The sequence below is a fragment of the Populus alba genome, chromosome 2 (genome assembly GCF_005239225.2).
Source record: "Populus alba chromosome 2, ASM523922v2, whole genome shotgun sequence".
NCBI lineage: Eukaryota > Viridiplantae > Streptophyta > Magnoliopsida > Malpighiales > Salicaceae > Populus > Populus alba.
This window is the reverse complement of record NC_133285.1, coordinates 5,518,084-5,539,057: the sequence shown is the minus strand read 5'-3', so window position 1 is coordinate 5,539,057 and position 20,974 is coordinate 5,518,084. Positions and strand designations below refer to the sequence as shown.

At 34.0% G+C, this 20,974-nt stretch overlaps 2 protein-coding genes across 5 annotated transcripts; one reads left to right on the top strand and one right to left on the bottom strand.

Moving 5' to 3' along the window:
• Positions 1-2,968: 2,968 nt before the first annotated feature.
• On the top strand, positions 2,969-14,386 carry LOC118035751 (kinesin-like protein KIN-4A). Its single transcript, XM_035041373.2, has 26 exons — positions 2,969-3,528; positions 5,121-5,267; positions 5,368-5,517; positions 6,090-6,343; positions 6,671-6,858; positions 6,935-7,059; positions 7,713-7,749; positions 7,868-7,959; positions 8,069-8,176; positions 8,329-8,442; positions 8,530-8,623; positions 8,813-8,925; positions 9,504-9,602; positions 9,695-9,802; positions 9,903-10,019; positions 10,128-10,208; positions 10,542-10,613; positions 10,997-11,090; positions 11,339-11,370; positions 11,459-11,556; positions 11,643-11,741; positions 11,885-12,106; positions 12,395-12,557; positions 13,141-13,311; positions 13,399-13,710; positions 14,038-14,386. Exons 1-25 carry the CDS (start codon positions 3,352-3,354, stop codon positions 13,609-13,611), a joined length of 3,168 nt encoding a protein of 1,055 aa, XP_034897264.1. The 5' UTR covers positions 2,969-3,351; the 3' UTR covers positions 13,612-13,710; positions 14,038-14,386.
• A 2,566-nt stretch (positions 14,387-16,952) lies between these two features.
• LOC118035750 (uncharacterized) lies at positions 16,953-19,204 on the bottom strand. 4 transcript variants are annotated; one of them, XM_073407347.1, is made up of 3 exons: positions 18,813-18,954; positions 17,910-18,442; positions 16,953-17,675 (listed from the first exon to the last, which is right to left on the bottom strand). In XM_073407347.1, the coding sequence occupies exon 3, from the start codon at positions 17,667-17,669 to the stop codon at positions 17,310-17,312; it is 360 nt and encodes a 119-aa protein (XP_073263448.1). In that variant the 5' UTR covers positions 17,670-17,675; positions 17,910-18,442; positions 18,813-18,954; the 3' UTR covers positions 16,953-17,309. The 4 variants fall into 4 exon arrangements, with proteins under 4 accessions (XP_073263448.1, XP_034897262.1, XP_034897263.1 ...); XM_035041371.2 differs by having other exon boundaries at positions 17,910-18,175; positions 18,813-18,952; XM_035041372.2 differs by having other exon boundaries at positions 17,910-18,164; positions 18,813-18,952.
• Positions 19,205-20,974: the final 1,770 nt, after the last annotated feature.

The following is a 20,974-nucleotide window of genomic DNA, read 5'->3' as shown; positions in this document are numbered from 1 at the left end:
TGTGAAAGGAGTAGGGTCGATTCCTGGTTTACCAAAACAATATTTTATTTAAAAAAAAAAAACAAAAATTATTTTTAATATTAATACATTAAAATAATTCAAAAACATATAAAAAAAATAATTTAAAATAAATTTATTTTTAAAATCTAATAAAATGAAAGCTCAACCGTTCCCCCAAAAGATCCCTAAAATTAAATCTAAAAAGTATAGTGGATAACTAGTTTACTGCTTTGTTTGTTTTTCTAACATGGTCGTGCTTTACAAAAATTATTTTATATATTTTTTAAATTGTTTTGACATGATTATATTAAAAATAAATTTTTAAAAAAATAAAATAAATATATTATTTTGATGTTTTTCAAAGCTATAAATATCTTTAAAAAGTAACTATTACCATAATATCAAATACTATTTATAGGGTTGCAATGCCATGTGATTTAAGTACAAAAAATAAATAAATAAAATTAGACATAACAAATTATTTTGCATTGTTAATAAATTCGGTTTAATAAGTCAATTTTCAACCTCTTAATCCAACCCTTTACCTAACTCGAGTTTAATATTAAGTTGTGTAGGAGTTTTTGATATGACTCAATTAATTTAGCAGGCTTAGAGATAACTTTGGTGATCGGTAAAAAAGCTTGGTAGAAAAAAATCTAGATGATTTTTTTTTAATGTAAAGATATCAACATATTGGATTGATCTGGATTTTGCAACTTCAGCTCACTAAATCCACTATTTAAGTAATGGTTTCACTGAGTTTAAAATTTTGGCTTTTTTAAAATTGATTTTTAATTAATTATACAATAAAAATATATATGCTTGTAAAATTAAATACAAATCAAATTTCAAAATATTTATTTGATGAAGTGATAAGCTACATAAAAAGAACTTTAATAATTTATGAGAACAAATTTAAATTTAAATAGATATTAAATGGTGATTTAAAAAAAAAATGTGGTCAAAATCAATAGATTTAACTGATAAGATATAGCCAAATAAACTTCTATTTTAAAAAAAAGTTCCACAGGAACATAATTTCATTTAAAAAATTAAAATAATATTATTTCATAATCATTAAAACAAATCTGGAAACCAACCATAAGCCCTATAAAGTACACTGGGAGGTTTGGGAGACCAGTAGCTCGCTATGTCTAATACGAGGGTCTCCCTCGCATGTCCCCTCCCATTTACTACTACTGCTATTTACTAGTCTACCACTGCTACTCCTTATTTGTGTTTTTGTGGCAGTGGAGTAGTTTTTATTTGTAGCTATTTTTTTAAAAGTTAATTTGTTTAAAAATATATTAAAATTATTTTTTTTTTTTTTACATTGGTATATCAAAACATTTAAAAAGCATTAAAAAAATTAATATAATATTTTTTCAAATTAAACATATTTTTTAAAATACCAGAATAACAAATAGCAATGAGCTTCTCCACCTCTGCCACAACCACCATCACCGTACACCCACAAACAACAAATGATACCATAAAGTAAGATTTTACAAGTAGTTGGCTAATTAACGTCCATAGCTAACTAGCAAGACAAACCCAGAATTGATCCTTAGAAAATTAATATAGAGTGAAAAAGAAGCACAAAATGGTGCCTTCCTTTCCGGGATGAACAAAAAATCAAAAAATCAATTAAATTAAAAAATTTAAAAAAAATAATTGAAAAAACATAACTATAAAAAAAAACTAATTAAAATTTTGAAAAAATTAACCCAGTTCAATTCGATTTTATAAGTTTAAAACTGAAAAAACAATAACCAAACACAAACTAAAAAAACAAAAAAAAAAACCCAAGTTAAACCAGAAAAAATCAAGACAAACAAAAAAAAACCATGCCAAACAGATTTAAACTGGTTTTTTTCATAAAAAATTAAAACTAAACCAAATCCGATTAGTTTAACTAATTTTGATTTTTTATATAAAAAAAAATTTCAATTTAATTATTTTTTTAATAAAAACCAAACCAACCTCAAACCAAACTTAAAAATCATCACCTTTACTTTCTCCTTATGCAAAACACATCGTCCAGGACCTCGTGTTAAAAACATCTCTCCACGGTGGTAATATGATTCGACATCACGTGGGTTGTGTGCTGTGTTCTCCCTTTTTTTTCTACCATATTTTCGGGGACAATCATGAATCACAAACATCGTTATACGCGCTGTTATTCTTGTTACCAACGTACACTTTGCTAACTTGGCCTCATAAAGAAAATAAATACTCCTTTCTTTATTATTATTTTTTGCTTGTAAAACCTTCAATCCAGGTGTATATATTTAAGGTGTTTAAAAAACTGTAATACAATTGTTTTTTTTCTAAAATATATTAAAATAAATTTTTTATTTTTAATATTAGCATAACAATAATAAAAAAAAATAATTTTTTAAAGAAATTCTGTTCTCGCGCGATCCAAAACTGCTTCTACAATTTGTCAGTGAAAACTGGTTCTGAAATGTGTTTTCCCTTTTTAAGAATTGGTTTGCGAATTCCCCTGAAAAACAAAAAGGGAAAAGGAAAAACTTTGAAGAAATGGAGAGAGAATCCAAGAGGGGTAAAGCAGTAATAGCGAAATGAGAAACGGAGAGGACAAGAACATGAAAGAGAGAAGGTGTGTGAGAGAGAAGTTTGCTATAGAGGGCAAAATAGGAAAGAGTGTCATGACATTTGCCAAAGCAGCCGTAAGGGCTAGTGGGGGCGTGGGAGTTTGTGAAGGCTAAGGAAAATGGCAGTGGTTGGAGTTTGGGAGTTGAGTAGTTTTGTTTTTATATGCGTTTTAAAATTATATTTTATTTTAAAAAATATTAAATTAATAGTTTTTTTTAATTTTTTGTAATAATTTTAATGTATTAATATCGAAAATATATTTTTTATTTTTTATTTATATATTTTTAAATAAAAAGTATTTTTAAAAACATATGTATTATGATATTAAATAAACTATTTCGGCGTGTTTAGTAATGCGGCACCAGCAAAAGAGGACCAGCTGCCATCCCACCGCTTCTAATCTGCCACCGTTTTGCTGCTAATTCCCCAACTACCCCTTCTCTCTCTCTCACTCTCTTTGTAACTAAGCCAAACAAAGCTATCTATTGTACAGAGTACTCTCAAGTCTCAACTCCACCAGCTTCTTCTTTCTATCAACCGCCTACAACTATTTACTGTTGTAGTTATTGTATCACTTTCTTGTCATAAAATTCTCCAATATCTCAGACAATGAGAACTGTTTTTCTTTGATCTTTTCACATACACAATAACCTTTGTAAATTTTCTCCTCTAGCTAAAAAGAATAAAATCTGTGACTTCCTTTTCTTCTTTTTGTTTCTTTCTAATTTCTCAATGGAAGCTCCTTCTTCTCCTTCTTCTTCTCCTTCTCCTTCTCCTTCATCTTCTCCTGCTTCTAACGGAGGAGAGAATTGCTGTGTTAAAGTTTCTCTTCATATAAGACCGCTCATCGCCGATGAGCGAGCTCAAGGCTGTAAAGATTGCGTCACTGTTGTCTCTGGAAAGCCTCAGGTTCGTACAATTCCACTATTACACAATGTGCGGAAGTGTGAGTGAGTAACAAAAACTAAAAAGTAAAAAAGAAGAGGCAATCAAGGCTAGTTTTGGTGAGTCTAATGGGGAGGGTTCCTCTTTCTTAAAAAATTCTTAGAGTTTCGAGATCTGGATCTTAGTGGATGTTTATTGGCAATGGAAGAAGTTTACAGTTTAGGATTATTGTTATGCTTTACTACTTTTCTTCTTCTAAAATTTGGAAATCTGGAAGTATTGCATGTTCGACTTGGAACAGTGTGCTAAGCTACTCTTAGCTATCATAATCTGAGTTGGGATCTGAAGTAAGTCATTTTCTGGCATTTTCATGATTGAGAAATTGTGTTCGGTTGAGTAAAATCTTTTATGATTATCTTAAATTCTGGTACAAAATGTCCCGTTAACATTCCAATTTTGGAATGGCTTGAGCCCTGTTTTGTGTTTGCCTTTTTGGGATATTCTTGTAGAATCTGATATACATACATACATAGAATTGAGTTTTACACGAAATCAGATTGGCTAAAAGGGCTGACATTTCCGAGGCTGAGATTGTGATAAACATTAATTGCAAAGAAATTGTATGTAAAATCGGATTGACTAAACAGACTGAAAGTTGTGAAGTTGAGTTTATGGTGAAAGACAGCAACTACTTTGAATTTTTAACAAAATCGGATTGACACCGTTGAGTTTCGGCATGCATTTCGTCAAAATTTGATTTTTTTTTTCTTGAAATTAATTTTTTTTTAGTGTTTTTGGATGTGGAATTGTCAAAATTAACTTTTAAAAATAAAAAATATTATTTTGTTGATTTTCCGAAATCACTTTGAAAAGCAATTGTTAACACACTCATAAATACCCTTTAAACTGACTGAAAGTTGCGAGGTTAAGTTTATTGTGAAATATATTAACTTCTACGGAATTTATGTTTAGCTTAGTTTTTCTTTGGTTGTTATACAATGGTGATGATAGTGATAAGGTGGCCTGCTTGCTTCGTTAATTCAATCTTTTTTCTTAGTCTTGTTGGTTATTTCTCAATCTGAATAAGGTGTGTCTTCTTTTCAAATCAACTTATAGTATTGTCATGTAATTCTAGTGTAAGACCTGGACAAAGCTTCTCTATCATCAAGGGATCATGAAAAGTTACTGTTCCTTTTCTTTTCAGTTTGGAAATATAAATTGGATTTCCTTAAGGACTGGTCAAAATCTGTCAGCCAGTGTTATACCTGCCATGCAGACTTGTCTCAAGCTCATGTTCAAAGTTGCACTTTCTATTTGCAGTTCAAGTTGACATTTTTATTACCTTCAATGATGAGGAAATATAAAGCCATCAGAATTGCATTCATTTTTTGTGTTGTTTATGATCTGCTATTTAATGGATAATGTAGGTGCCATTTTCCTTTCACTCCTCTTCTCCACGTGACATTGCAGATACATTTGCGTGATATAGTTACAGAACTTTTAAAGTTTCTTTAAGCTCTGCTTTCTGGACACCACAAAATACTAAATATCTTTGGTATCTGATTGTGTTTATTTTTTTTTTCTGATGTTGTATTTTGATCGTGAGGATGTCTCAGGTACAAATAGGCACACATGCATTTACTTTTGATCATGTTTATGGGAGCAGTGGCACTCCTTCGTCTGCTATGTTTGAAGAATGTATTGCCCCATTAGTTGATGGTTTATTCCAAGGATATAATGCGACTGTTCTTGCTTATGGTCAGGTAAAGCTTTATTTTCCATGGAAAATATTCTCAAGTGGAACAAAATTGTTCGTGGAAATGTTGATTTCTTTTCTTGTATTTACTTTTCAATCTGTTGTAGACGGGATCTGGGAAGACATATACAATGGGCACGGGCTTCAAAGATGGTTGCCAAATGGGAATAATTCCTCAAGTCATGAATGTTCTATTCAGCAAGATTGAAACTTTAAAGCATCAAATTGAATTCCAATTACATGTTTCTTTCATTGAGGTTCGTTGAAGCATTTCTTTTCTCCATCTGCCACTCTTAACTCTACGGGTTTGTCATCGATTAGCTCTCTGTTAACTCTCTCTCTCTCCTTCTTCCTCTCTCTCTTTCTCACTCACTCATTCATTGACTATCTTTAAGCTATAGCATTTCACATGAAATATCATGTTCGATTCAAAAATCGATTGCATATCATATTTCTGGCTTGTGGAAAGATAAGTTGCTGAATCCACATCATCTAATAATTTGCTTTTGCAGTTTATGTTGATAGAATGTCCATTAAAAAAACTGCTTGTATATACTTGTAGAAACCTGGTCTAGTTCTAAACATTGTGTTGAATGATTAGACTGCCCCCTCATCTGTTAGTAATTTAACTGAAGATAATGAGATATTAATGCCATATTGTTTATCTAAATCCAGTAACTTTTGATTGGAAGTGCTGTGTGAGTTATATGTATACTCCGCAGTAGTTTTGAAAATATCTTTCTACCACTAGTTTCTAGTATATGTATGCTTCTTAACAAATGTTGGAATTGTGTGGTGGGTATCTAATTGTGAGTTTTTGATGTGAAAGATTCTGAAAGAAGAAGTGCGAGATTTGCTGGATCCCGCCACTTTGAACAAATCAGATACTGCAAATGGGCATGGAGGGAAAGTAAATCTCCCAGGAAAACCACCAATACAAATTCGGGAAACATCAAATGGTGTTATAACACTGGCAGGATCTACAGAAGTGAGTGTGAGTACATTTAAAGAAATGGCCACTTGCCTAGAACAAGGATCTTTGAGCAGGGCAACAGGAAGCACAAATATGAACAATCAATCAAGGTATATTACTGATCTTACTATCAGTATCTCTAAGTATTGATTTCCCTTCATCAAAGTACCATTTGCTTTCTATAATACATTACATCCTCATGGCTTAGCTAACTACAACTTATGGAAAGACTCGTGATGATGATCTTTTCAGATAGAGATGCATAATAGAGTTCAGTATTGTTGTTGAATACCATATGCATGAGCCTATAAAATTTCCAGTTTTTAATTCTGTTTTATCTCCTGGTTTGAAGACTTTGCAAGTAAATTCTTACTTTTGAAGCTGAAGTAGATACCGCTAGCTCTAGTGACACATGATTTTTTTTTTTGTTTATCTAGTCGTTCACATGCCATCTTCACCATCACCCTTGAGCAAATGCGTAAGCTCAATCCAGTTTTCCCTGGTGATAGCAATCCAAATGACAGTATGAATGAAGAGTATCTATGTGCAAAGTTGCATTTAGTAGATCTTGCTGGATCTGAGCGTGCGAAGAGGACTGGTTCAGATGGCATGCGTTTTAAGGAAGGTTGGTGGAATTGCTTGTGACTAAATGTATGTGAATTTTGTTGTAAGGTACATAACTGCTTTATTTTTTTACACAGGAGTTCATATCAATAAGGGCCTTCTTGCACTTGGTAATGTTATCAGTGCACTTGGTGATGATAAAAGGCGAAAAGAAGGTGTTCATGTTCCCTATCGGGACAGTAAATTGACTCGGCTTCTGCAGGTATTACACACTTGAGAGTGAAGAATGGGAACTTTTAACAAGGATTCCTATGTGAAAATAGTCAAGCCAATTCTTTCATATGGTTAATTATCTGCCAGCCACTGAATGCGATGCATATAGCATTTGATTGACTGCTTTGAATGATAAATAATTAACTAATTGAAAAAGACATTTGAAAAATGCACCTAGATCTGTTGAACGTTGGACACCATCAAGCTTGTTTTTCATCTCTGACTCTCAAGACACAATACACTAGCCTTTTTCCTGTAATTTAGTCAATTCAAAATCAATCAGACATATCGACTGGTACTAATTATAAGCCATATAGCATTTGATTGACTGCTTTGAATGATAAATAATTAACTAATTGAAAAAAACATTCGAAATATGCACCTGGATTTGTTGAACGTTGGACACCATCAAGCTTGTTTTTCATCTCTGACTCTCAGACACAATACACTAGCCTTTTTCCTGTAATTTAGTCAATTCGAAATCAATCAGACATGGACTGGTACTAATTATAAGCCATTAGGAAGATGAGCACACCTTTATGGTGTATGGGATGGTTAAGAATGGTCTTCGTGCCTTCTAGTTTGTCCTTTTACTCCGATGCTTCCTATATTTATGTAACTTGGAGTTGTATGTTTTGACAGGACTCCCTTGGTGGTAACAGCAGAACTGTTATGATAGGTACCCACCCAAAACCTAATTCCTCTGTTCTATTTCCCTTCAAATCCTTGTTACTTGTTATCCGTTGTGTTTTTTTTTTTTAATGTTTCCCAAACATCTAAGTGGTTGCCTTTTATAGCCTGCATTAGTCCAGCTGATATCAATGCTGAGGAAACCCTCAACACCTTAAAGTATGCAAATCGTGCCCGCAACATCCAAAACAAGCCTGTTGTAAGCTTTTCAGAATAACTCTTTCCATTTCTTTTCCACGTGTAGTTAAAGATTGAATGCTTTCATGAAGCATCATGAATGAAACTTTTTTGTCTTCATGTGTTGATAGGTTAACAGAGACCCAATGTCCAGTGAGATGCTAAAGATGCGCCAACAACTTGAGTATTTGCAGGCGGAACTTTTTGCCCGAGGAGGATGCTCTTCCGATGAAGTTCAGGTATTAGATTATGCAAACATGTACCTGAGATGTTCTGTCAATCACACTTATGTATTGTTCATGTGCTAAGGAGAGCATTGGTTGGTCCTTTCTTTGTACACAATCTACTCTGCAAGAGTTTTGTGTAAGTTTCCTAATAACCATTCATGTAGGTTCTTAAGGAAAGGATTGCTTGGCTTGAAGCTGCCAATGAGGACCTTTGTCGCGAACTTCATGATTACCGCAGCAGATGCACTGCTGTGGAGCAGCGTGAAACAGACGCTCAAGTAAGTGACAGTACTCCTTTTTGGAATGGAATGATTTTTCTCGCCTTTCATAAATACACAGCATGAATATAGAGCTTCATCTTTCAGGATGGCAGTATCTGTTCTGTGAAAACTGATGGGCTCAAAAGGAGCTTGCATAGTATAGAGTCTCCAGATTATCAAATGGGTGAAACAATTTCTGGTGAGCTCCACTAGATCATCAGTTGCTATCATGGATTTCCTTTATTTTTTCCAGTTGTGGCAATTATTTCACAGCCTTTTCATCTGCCTTTTTTCCACATCCCTTTCTTCTCTTATTTTGGTAAATAAACAGAAGGTTTGTTTCGTTTGTAGCAGTGTTAACGGTATTAATAACTCCAACTTTAAGCAGGTGACTCCAGGGATATTGATGAAGAAGTAGCGAAAGAGTGGGAGCACACACTTTTGCAGAATACAATGGACAAAGAATTGCACGAACTGAACAGACGTTTGGAGGAGAAAGAGGTGGGTCTTTTATGTGTATAATAGTGATAATGCATATAATTTCTGGATCATGCATCTCCCACACAAGATTCTACAATCATACTGCTGGATGAGTTTTTCTGTATATTTTTACAGGACATGACTGAAAATTTACGAACAAATTTTAAGCACTTGTTAAGTTCACTCAATTTATTTAAAAAAAAAAAAACTGAGGGGAATTCTATAAGGTGATTTTGACTGTATCAAGTAGAACCAGAAGTCTCTGAAGCTGGAAAATTGTACTTTATACATTTTCAAATTTATAAATTATGTTTTCTCAAGTACATATTCAAATTGGCAGTTTTTGTTTCTATTAAAATACTCCATTTATAAATATAGTCATCGATATTCATAAATGTAACTGTTCAGTGATCTGTTTCTCATTTTGCCCATTTCTTTCCATTAAAGCACTCCATTCAAAGATAGAGAAATCGTAATTCATAAGCGTATCTTTTAAGTAATCTGCTTCATATTTTGCTTATAATGCATCCGCTAACTGAATCCTTAAATAATCTAAGTAACTTGATCTTGTATATGATGTTTTTCTTTAATCTGAGCAGTCAGAGATGAAGCTTTTTGGAGGGGTTGACACTGCGGCTCTCAAGCAACACTTTGGCAAGAAAATCATGGAATTAGAGGATGAAAAAAGAGCCGTGCAGGTTGAAAATAACTCAACAAATTTCTATAGCTTATTATTTAAGAGTAAGAGAGTGATTTGTCCATTATTTTCCATTTCTTCTTTTGACTTCAGCAAGAGAGGGACCGTCTGCTGGCTGAAATTGAAAATCTTTCTGCTGGTTCTGATGGGCAAAAAATGCAAGATATCCATGCCCAGAAATTAAAAACTCTTGAGGCACAGGTGATAATGTTATATTACAAATTCCATTTAATTTTCTTTCTGAGGAAAGAGACTCATAACAATGTTAAAGTTAAACAATCTTTACCATCAATGCTGCCAGATTCTGGATCTTAAGAAGAAAGAAGAGAACCAAGTTCAGCTTTTAAAGCAAAAACAAAAAAGTGATGAAGCAGCAAAGCGGTTACAAGATGAAATTCAATCTATAAAGGCACAAAAGGTGAATAAGGTTATCTTGCAAGATCTCACATGTTTTTTAGTTTTTACAGTCTATTTCTACTTTACATTGCAAACATTTCTTTTATTTCCTTCTCTTTCGAGAATACAGGTTCAGTTGCAACATAGGATCAAACAAGAGGCAGAGCAATTTCGACAGTGGAAGGCCTCTCGAGAAAAGGAACTGCTGCAGGTATTTCCCTTTTTGTCCTGTTCAAGTATCTGAAAATCTCTATTCCACCTATTCTTCTGTGCTTTCTATTTAGTTATGCCTACTTCTGGGATGTGATGCAAAAAGGAAATAAATTTGGTAAGAATTGGATTTCATTGCAACTCATAAAATCTTCTCATTTGTATATGAGATTGAAGCTTCTTATCAAACTATGATGCCAAGATAAACTTTGTTTGACTATCATAAATATACTTTAATAGATGCAAACTCTCATTTAATGTTTGCTGTTTTATTAATTGATAATACTGTTCATCTCCTTATCCCCCTCTTATGATAATGAGTTTGCTTGTGTAGTTACGGAAGGAAGGTAGAAGAAATGAATATGAAAGGCATAAGCTACAAGCTATAAACCAGCGCCAGAAAATGGTGAGCTCAATCAACATTATTATTTAATTCACCGTGAACTTCAAAGAGCTTAATGTATTATGTGGAGACAAACTTTAATTCTATAAAGCTCCAACCTCCCATCCCCATCTGTTGGTTATGCTTTTTGTAATGGATCATATTGTTCTGTATGACAAATTCTTGACTCTGGATTATATCACTAGTATTTGGTATATTTTCTGCCTTTCCAAAGGCATCGCTGCTTGGATAAATGTTTCAGTTCTTTTGGTTGTCACTAGCACTGCTTGTTGTTGCTGTTGGTATAAGTGAAAGCAACGGCATGCACAATCATTGGTTTCTTGTAACTGTCTCTAAATTAGGTGTAATATAAATAATTTGTATCATAACAATCTTCTTTACTTCAGGTTCTTCAAAGAAAGACAGAAGAGGCTGCAATGGCCACCAAAAGGTTAAAAGAGCTGCTTGAAGCTCGAAAATCTTCTGCACGAGACAACTCAGGTATGCTTGTTAATTTTAAATATATTGTCCTCGAGGCTTGTGATGTTTAACCCCATTGTTTTTGGTAAACAATAGCTTCTACAATATAAGGTATTCAAAATGAACATTTTCTTTTCCGACCATGGCATATGCATCCAGTGGTTAATTCTTAAGCTGGTAGATCTATTTTATTATTGAAAACATGGGGTATTTATGTAGTGTTTGTTTCTTTTGTACATCACATTACTAATGGTATTACCATCATGCAGCTATCTCCAATGGAAATGGAGCAAATGGTCAGGTGATTGTCTTGACTTCCTCTTTGCAAGTTATGTTTGTCTAATTATTCTTATGATGCATTTTCATTCAATTTAAGTTTGCATATCCAGAGCAATGAAAAATCCTTGCAACGTTGGCTTGATCATGAGCTAGAGGTCATGGTAAATGTGCATGAAGTTCGCTTTGAATATGAGAAGCAAAGCCAAGTGTATGAACTTAATTCTATATTTGGTAATTCCATCTGTTTTATAACATACTATTGTAGTTTTGTTTTGATTATACTGCAATCTACAGGCGAGCTGCACTTGCAGAAGAGTTGGCGGTGTTGAAGCAAGTAGATGAGTTTGCTTCAAAAGGATTAAGTCCTCCACGAGGAAAGAATGGATTTGCTAGGTATAAGCTATGTAATTTAATTAGTTTTTACTTCTGCTTTTCCCGTTGCCAGTGATTGATAAATTAGGCAGCATCAAGGATGTTAAAGAGCAATACTTCAAATCAACATCATAATATCTTAACATGTCTTTCCTGCTTTTCAGGGCATCTTCTATGTCACCAAATGCGAGAACGGCCAGAATATCATCACTTGAAAACATGTTGAGCATAACATCTAATTCACTTGTAGCAATGGCTTCACAACTTTCAGAAGCAGAAGAGCGAGAGCGTGCATTTACCAGTCGTGGACGTTGGAATCAGCTTCGTTCAATGGGAGATGCAAAGAATTTGCTCCAGTATATGTTTAATTCTCTGGGAGATGCAAGGTACTTGCTTTGAACCATGGATGTTTAAAGTTAGAGCACGAGTGGCCAATAAAGGAAATTTTTTCACCATAAAAGAAAAAAAAGGAAATAGTATTAAAACTATCAAGTTTCTGTCTATTATATTTTATCGCCAAGCATATAGGATCCACAGCATGCAAACATTCAACTTGTCTAACTTCAACACAAAACATGCTTCATCTAAATTCCCATCATTTGAATCAGTTTAAATGTTCTTTAATTGCAATGATTGGTAAAATATATGCTCACCTAGTTGCGTGTTCTCAACAGGTGTCAACTATGGGAGAAGGAAATGGAAATGAAAGAAATGAAAGAACAATTCAAAGAACTTGTAGGTCTATTGCAACAAAGTGAAGCACAAAGAAAAGAATTTGAGAAGGAGCTAAAATTGAGAGAGCATGCACTTGCAGTTGCTTTGGCTACTGCAGCCACTGTAAGATTATGTCACTTTGTAAAATTATTCTTCTCATGCGTGAAATAACAGTTTTTAGAATTCCTGAAGATAAATCTGAACATGTTAGATCCATGATTCAAGGCAAGACAGAACTGAAGTTAAATTGAAGTGGTCTGGCTCATATGTTTATCATCTTATTATGGTCCAGTAATATTAGAGGTTGTTAATTTTATTGACTTTGTAGGGAAAGTTTGGAGCTTTGAAATCTACCTTTGTTTGATTTTAGATTAGATTGATGAAGATTGCAAGAACACATGAATCTTCTAAGCACTTCTTATAGGCTGGCCCCTTAATACTTTAGCTAAAAAATTCTTAGAACTATGTCTAATTTCTTTTTGAACAAAAATTTGTACAAAGAATAGTAAATATGGATTCAAGGAGAGGGAATCCCAATACAACAGTAGAAGTTTGGGCTGTTGTGAGTGTGTATTCTTCTATATATCTATGAAGCTATTATGACTCGTGAGCGTGCCATGGTTTCTTTAGCCTTGAACTGAAAAAAGTGCATGTTCCATATTATTATCATTCTTAGTTTAGACTATGACTGCCTTCAATTCTACAGGCTGGACAAGAACAGAGGAACTCCCACAATTCACTGAAACACTCGAATGATGACATGAGTGGTCCACTGTCTCCAGTGTCTGTGCCAGCACAGAAACAGCTAAAATATACGCCAGGAATTGCTAATGGTTCAGTCAGAGAGACAGCAGCATTCATTGATCAGACTAGAAAGGTTAGTCTGCTTCTTCTCCTCCTTCCATTTTAGGCATGAATCTGTGTTGTTGCTTGACTAAGAAAATGGGTTTTATTGTTAGTGTAGATGGTTCCGCTTGGGCAGTTATCAATGAGAAAATTAGCAGTTGTAGGACAAGGTGGGAAGTTATGGAGGTGGAAGAGAAGTCATCACCAGTGGCTTTTACAATTCAAATGGAAGTGGCAGAAACCATGGAGACTGTCAGAACTGATCAGGCATAGTGATGAAACAGTTATGAGGGCAAAGCCTCGCCTTCAGGTTCTGCCACGTAAAGTATGATGTTCAGTTGTCACCAGATTATTCCTTCCTGTTACACATCTTTGACCTATAAGCCTGGTCCCAACACACAGCACAGAAAGAACCTATAGATGCATGGAGGTAATTCTTTTGTGCGACGACACCTTTTAACAATCCATTTTATCTACTACTTGAATCTATTATTGCAATTTGCATCATGAAATGAGAGTTGGAATGCTTCTAAACAGGATATTTCAAGACGTCGTTTGGGAAAGTATTCTTGCTCAAAACATCCTTTCACTTGTAGTAGCTAGATTAATGGAAATTTCTTTTTGGAAAACAACAGCTCATTGAAATTACATTATATGCCTTGTTGGTCAATTTAGTTCCTGAGAATATGACAGGATAGCTTTAGGGTAGCAAGGCCAAGTTTTATGGATAGTGATTATGCCCTTTTACTGCATGCAGCGTGCTGGAAGTGGCTGTTGAAGAGATATGCTTATAGCAATGTGGTGGATGAGTTGATTTTGAAAGGCAATCTTCGGAATTTTTTTTTTCTTTTTTTTTCCCCTGTGGTCTCCCCATTCGGAGCATCTTGTAAAGCAGTATTGATGCGGCCGATTGTTGACCAAAATATTTACTACAAGTGCTGACACCTGTGATGGTGGGGTGAGTTGCAAGATGATGGGTAAAAGAACATCTTGCTCCAGGTGTCAGTAATGTTTTGATATTCTGTCAATAACAACTCTTTAAAGGGAAGAAATCTCTCTCCAGAAGTCACAGAAATGTATAATAAAGGTCCTTTTGATTTATTTTAGTAATTGTAAGTTCTTGCTAAATGTGTTCCAATGTTTATTTTGTATAATCTCAATATTCTGTTGAAAGGATTGAAGGCTGTAGCGTTCAGTCACCCGACAGAAAAAATACTGTTTAGTGAATTTCTTGTACATTCACTTTTTGGCAGTGATTGTATCTAAAAGAATTTGAGTGGTTTTGTCCAAAGAGGAGGGATCATACTGCACGCACTTACTCTTGTTGAGATCAGTAGAACGCCTTAATTATCGCTCACTGTTCATCTTGACCGTCATTGATTTTCTTTTCTTTCCTTCGCATTTTTTTTTTCACTTCCCTTTGCTTGGCTATGCACACCCATCTCTTTCGTTTTGAACGAATCTAGAAATCAACTCTGCATGATACTTCCTGCCATCCTTGAACAAGCTAAATTAATTACCTGTTTGGGCTATGTTTGAATAGAGTTCGAGTAAATTTTGATTTTTTTTTTAATTTCAAATTAATGTTTCTATTATTATGTTAAATGTAATAGGTAATTTTTAAATTTTTTTTTTTTTAAGATTTCTAGATAAAAAGTATTTGGAAAAGCAATTTCAACTGCATTGAACTATCTATATAAAATTTTACATGTTTTGGGATATGTTTGGGATTATAATAGCGTGGTGGTTTAAAGTCTTTTTTGTTTAAAATAAAATTTTATTATTTTTTAAAAATTATTTTTGATATTAATATATTAAAAGAATTTAAAAACTAAAATTTAAAAACATGGTTTGTACCGTGTTTTCGGTTTAATGGCTGTATTCTAAGTGCAATGCATGGTTTCTTGGTTTGGTAACCTCTTACTCTGGTCAGGGCTGAAAGAGCCGGCATTTGTAAAAATCACCCCGTTTAGAATTCCGGCCTCTGGAGGTTTCTAAAAATATCAATCCATCTTTATTTTTCATCAAAACATTATTAACAAAACATTAAAAAGGCATGATTGCTTTACTGTAGAGAAAGACATTATTGCACTGTTCACACTCACATGTTCATTATGTTTTTTGTTTTTGTCATCAAACTTTTATTTTGGATGATTTTATTTTATTTGAAGGTCAATTACATATGATTTCTTAGCTAAAAGTAAAATTGAAAAATAAAAAACCTAAGTGAAAAAGATGTCCAAAATGAATGGCATGTCTAGAGTTTTGTGTGGAAAAAAAAAAAACTTTAACTCAATTTTTACAAATAATACAATTTAGGTTATTTTAAATTTTGAAAATTCAATTTTGGTCTAAATTTTTTTTTTTTTTATTTTCTACTCCTTGGTTTGAAAAAGAAGAGAGATTGCATCGTCGAATTTCAACAATCGAGAGTCAGTGATTGCACCAATTCTAGCCATGAAAAATGTAGATATTGGATTCAACGGGTTTTATCTAATGAGAGGATTTTAACTTGACTATCATTTAATCTTAAAATTACATGAGAAAATAGATCTAGTATCAGGGAGTTTTTAGGTTTCGCGTTGATTTTTATTTTTTGAACCAATTTTTGAGTTATTTGAAGGCATAAAAAAATTTATTTAGGTTTTTGGATGGTTTTCTAGGTGTTTTTAGATTAAAAAAAAAAGGTTAAAAACCCACCACCTCGATTTTCAAGAACCATTTAGTCACCAAATTTTGGGCCTAAAAATAAGTTGTTTGCAGGCTTAGACAACAAGTCGTCTAATTATATAGACGACATATCATCCACTTAAACAAACAATCTATCGTCTTATTTGTACTTTTCTAAGAAAAATAAGGGTGGACGACACAAAATTCGCCCTCTATTATTTGAAAAAAAAAAATAAAGGGTTGGTTTGTGAGGAAGACCTCTTTACAAGGGCTTGGCGGGCAAGGTACGACATTTTTTCAACCTGGGAGTGTTGGTTGGCCCACACGCATGACTTGTTTGTTGTTTTTCATGTGTTCTTTATAATTATTAAACCCACCCTAGAATAACAGTTCGAAAACATGCTAGATGGGTTGAACATGAAAAATAATTTATTTTCTTATATATAAAAGATCAAAATGACATTGTTCTTTGTTTTTACTCGAAAACATGCTAGATGGGTTGAACATGAAAAATAATTTATTTTTTTATATATAAAAGATCAAAATGATATTGTTCTTTGTTTTTTAAATTTAATGGGCTTTGAATCAGAATTTGACAGAGTCAAGAATCGAAATGAGCTTTTGAGGGGGTTATATTAGGTCAATTACTTTTTTATTTTTATTTAAACCTTACCTGTCTCAGGTCTTGAGTTGACTAGGTTACAGGTCATCTCGGTGGGTCAATTTGTGTTTTATAGCCATTGTATCTTCAACCCTTAAACTTGAAAAAAGAATATTATTTAATCCTTGTTTTGATATTTTGAAGTATTTTTTTGGCGTAAAAAAAGGTCTCTTCTTTATCAAACTTTAAAAACTTTGGCAAGTTTTTTATTTTAGCACCATGAGCTACCCATGTTTTGTTTTTTTGGAATTTTTTTTTTTTATTGTTGTGTATAAACAAATCACGTGCTAAGCACCATGATTTGATAGTTAAGCACCATGAAGATTACAGGATACACTCTATTGATCGAATCGTCGTCGTCATTTCTTTGATGGTTTAACAACTAAATAGTAAAAGCCTTCTGCAAGAAGTTTTACAATGGTACATTTCTTTTCAGTCTAAACCAAAACCGGACCTCTGTATCTCAAGTCAAGCATTTGATGTTTTGGTTGGAAATGATAACTTCGGGCATATAAGAAGAAATCTCATCGAGTAAAGCAACCATGCAGTTCAGTGCAGTAAATAAGGAAAGCAGTGTGCTAATCATGCATGTCGGGGAGCACTGCATCACAATACAGGAAAGTGGTGTGCTAATCAAGCATGTCAAGCAGCACTGCATCAAGGAACAAAAACTCGTTCCACATTCATGAGCTTCAGAGTCAACCACACCAGAATGCATAGTGCTCGTCTTTGCGATAATTACTTACGAGACCACCACATTGAAGGCAGATGAAACTGCTCCCATCTGAGAAAGCATCCAACACAATTTGCGTCCTGCCAGTTTCTGCAAGTATGGAGTTTACATGAACTTCGGGTACAGCTGAAGGTGATTGGTCACCTCCATTAAGTGGTGTTTGGTCATCTTGTAAAGGCTGGGCCTCAGCAATTGCACATTCAGCAAACAAAGAGGCCAGATGATCAACATTAGTGCTCGCTTGCAATCTGTTCAAATACAGCTCACGAGCACGGTGCAAGGATTGAAATACAGCTTGATCCCCACCTTTGGTTTTCATTGCCATGACCACCTGCCCCAAGCATCCAGTAAGCACAAGTTCTAAAATAAACACCTCATTTAAACGGAAAAGGGATATAGTTTTAATGAGAACTTTTCAACCTTTTTCATGTTTGAACTGTGGTGTGTGAGACCACTGTTTGTGTGCGGATGTGTCTGTGCATGCACACAGGAACCTAAATTTATGGCTAATGTATCGCAATAGATAATGATGAACAAACAAGTCTAACATGAATGTTTGAGATACCTAAGCTTGGGAATCAAATGCGATAGCCTCGGAAGTCGGAATAAGTCTATATGTCCTTCATTAATAGATTCACTTGCAAGTTATCCAAATTGAAAAGGAAAAAAAAAAAAAGAAGCAGCAGCAGCTCGAGCTTCCAACAAACAGATGACAAAACTTGTAAATATGACCGAGCTTGGGACGTAACCATAAACATAGTTGAGTAGTTTTGAAGTTATTCTAACTTCCTTGTCACGCCCCTCATCGTTTCAAAGACTCCTGCAAATAAGCTGTTAAATTACATGGATTTTGTACTTTGATTCTCCAACGTCAAAGAAATCAGCATGCTGGACACCCTTAAAAGGAAAAAAAATCAAGCAGAAACCCTAACGAGTGAAAACTACCATCCTAATAATTGTGACTCCCCTTGCCCGCGATTAGAAATGGGCATTTTTTTTCTCACTAAATCCCACCTTTTCTCCCCATTTATCAACTCACAACTTCCCAGATAGACCTTAATCACATTGCAGGCTAACAGATCCCTTCAACTCCCTCAGCTGTATCATTTGGAAGAAAGACACATTAGAATAGGCATGCACTCCTCCTAATAAATGAATTAATTTCTTGATAATAGTAGAAAAATCATAATGCGGAAAAGTGTGAGCGATGGCGAATTGAATGACCCCTCTACAGACAAGCAGGCATAAAAACTGATTAATTAAATTTCTAAAACCTATAAGATTGGTCAATCTTCTAAACATCTGAATGGTAATAATTTTGTCAACAAAAAAAAATTCAAGATAAAAAGAACGCAAAATCTGATACTGACTTCATTAGAAAAAAGAGAGCGAGAGAGAGAGAGGAAGATGATCCAGACAATTGAAATGGTAAATTGAGAATATTTATTTAATTTAAATAATTCATTACCGCTTGGAGAGCTTGAGAAGGGTTGCCTTGATTGATGAGTTGGCGAGCCAATGTGAGCATCTCTCGTACGTTGTTGTCATTTGGGACTTGATGCTGCTGCGCCGCCGTAACGTCAGACATCTCTCTGTCTGCAGTACGATGTTCCATGGCATCAACCATTTCACCACTTTTCTCCAGATTTTTGCTTTTTTTTTTTTTTTCTGTGTGCCAATCTTCTATCCCACTCTGCTATGCTATTTGTCTTCTTTCTAGCAAAATCAAGAGGCAGAAAATATCATAACGGGCATTTTATTTTTGGTGTTCGATTAATCATCGCTGGACGATTCCACCAAATTCTATCCACCCTCCTCCTCCTCTCTCTCTCTTCTTTTCGTGGATTTGCTCTGCTCGGATTGAGCTTGGGCTCATTTTATAGTTTAAACAATTAGATTGGGCTTGAATCATTTTATAGTTTATTATGTCCACATTCTCTTAACTGCTTTATCTTTTAAACAATTAGAGGCAGAAAAAATGCAAAAAGAAGAGAAGCCAAGCAAAATAGAGCCCAACAGAAATGATTCAAGCCCAATCTAATTGTTTAAACTATAAAATGAGCCCAAGCTCAATCCCAGCAGAGCAAATCCATGAAAAGAAGAGAAGAAGAGAGAGAGAGGAGGAGGGTGGATAGAATTTGGTGGAATCGTCCAGCGATGATTAATCAAACACCAAAAACACTCTATTAATTCATTAGTGTTGTGGTACATAATAAACTAGACAGGTTATCCGTACCATATCACAAGCTATCTTTTAACACGCAAATAAAGTTAGGTTAAAGCAATCATTTAACCTAGATCATTAAGAAATAGCAGCTTAAGCAGATGTATTTAGAAGGAAAAAGCAAGACAAAAGAGTCTATGATGTATGATCTAAGAGCATAGGCAAATGTTAAGTAAAACAGTTACATGTACAAGACCAACAATGCCAAGCCATGCAAAGTTACAAAGTATGATACATAAAACATGTGCAAATGCTGGGAGTGGTGCCAAGTTCAAATAAAGATGCTTGGTTTGGCTGCAAGTAAAACCAAAAAAATGTGTTGATACTGCTAATGTGTTTTCTAGCAGCACTTTAAAAAAAAAAAAAAATTGTGAGCTCAAAATTTAATATATATTTAATAAAATAAATTGAAAATTATATATATTATTAAACATTAAAAAGAATTGTTAATATTCACTAAAGACCAATACCCATGGACCTTTTCTAGAAAAACTCAATGGGACTCCTCCAATGAAATGCAATTTATCAATTTTTTTGTTGTTGGAATATAGTCCATCGATAAATTTTGTTTAGTAAAATGGCGAGAATTTTGTTTCAACATTAATTTCAACCCCTTAAGTCTTAATTAACTTCTTTAGTAACCACAAGAATGTTAAATACCTTCATCAAACTAGTCTTCTCGATTGAGGAGCAACCACATACACACTTGGCTATTGGCCAGCATGATCTACTCTTGTTGGCCAAGTGAAGGAGCCTACACAAACTCCCTCTAACATAACAACCTTGGTAAGAAAATCACAAATTATAGTTGGACATTTGTTTCAATCCCTATGCTTGTTAGAAGGGGATACATTTCTTGCTTGCATCCCAAAAGCCACAAATCTAAAAAACCTAATGATTAGTAAGAAATAGGGAAATCGCACTACTTAGGAAATGAAAAAAGTACCAATGGGAAAATGAGATGTTAGGAACATTCTATGAAAAAATAAAAGTTCAGTAAAAGACTAAGTTAACATCACCACACCTTAGTGTTTTTTCGTTCTTTAGTATCCTCTGACTTCACATCAATTAGCTTAAGTTCTTCTTTGGATAGGACAATATTCACTTATAAACCTGTGGTAATAAACGACTTAGTGATCTCAATGGCTATAGCTTTGAAATTACTTAAATGAGTCTTGTTATTGTCATGGGCGGCGTTGCATCCTTCAAGATTCTTTATCATAAAAGCCTCAACATTTTTGTTTATTGATTGTATATTCCAAACTTTTTTTTTTTTTAGCAATAGCAAAAAACTTTAGTCAATTTAGGGGACTTAGAATCTACATGATTCGTATATTACTCCCCCTTCTGCATCATTAAGAGTCCATCCAAAAAACTAGAATATTTTAAATGGCTGACACAATCTT

Bases quoted from the DNA above. Each gene is read 5' to 3' on its own strand.
- LOC118035750 (XM_035041368.2), bottom strand. From the start codon at position 18,971: ATGGTTGATGCCATGGAACATCGTACTGCAGACAGAGAGATGTCTGAC. The intron at 17,676-18,812 runs GTAATGAATTAT...TGCTTGGGGCAG, and splicing joins CTTCTCAAGCTCTCCAAGCG to GTGGTCATGGCAATGAAAAC.
- LOC118035751 (XM_035041373.2), top strand. From the start codon at position 3,352: ATGGAAGCTCCTTCTTCTCCTTCTTCTTCTCCTTCTCCTTCTCCTTCA. The intron at 6,344-6,670 runs GTATATTACTGA...TTGTTTATCTAG, and splicing joins AATATGAACAATCAATCAAG to TCGTTCACATGCCATCTTCA. The intron at 10,209-10,541 runs GTATTTCCCTTT...TTGCTTGTGTAG, and splicing joins GAGAAAAGGAACTGCTGCAG to TTACGGAAGGAAGGTAGAAG.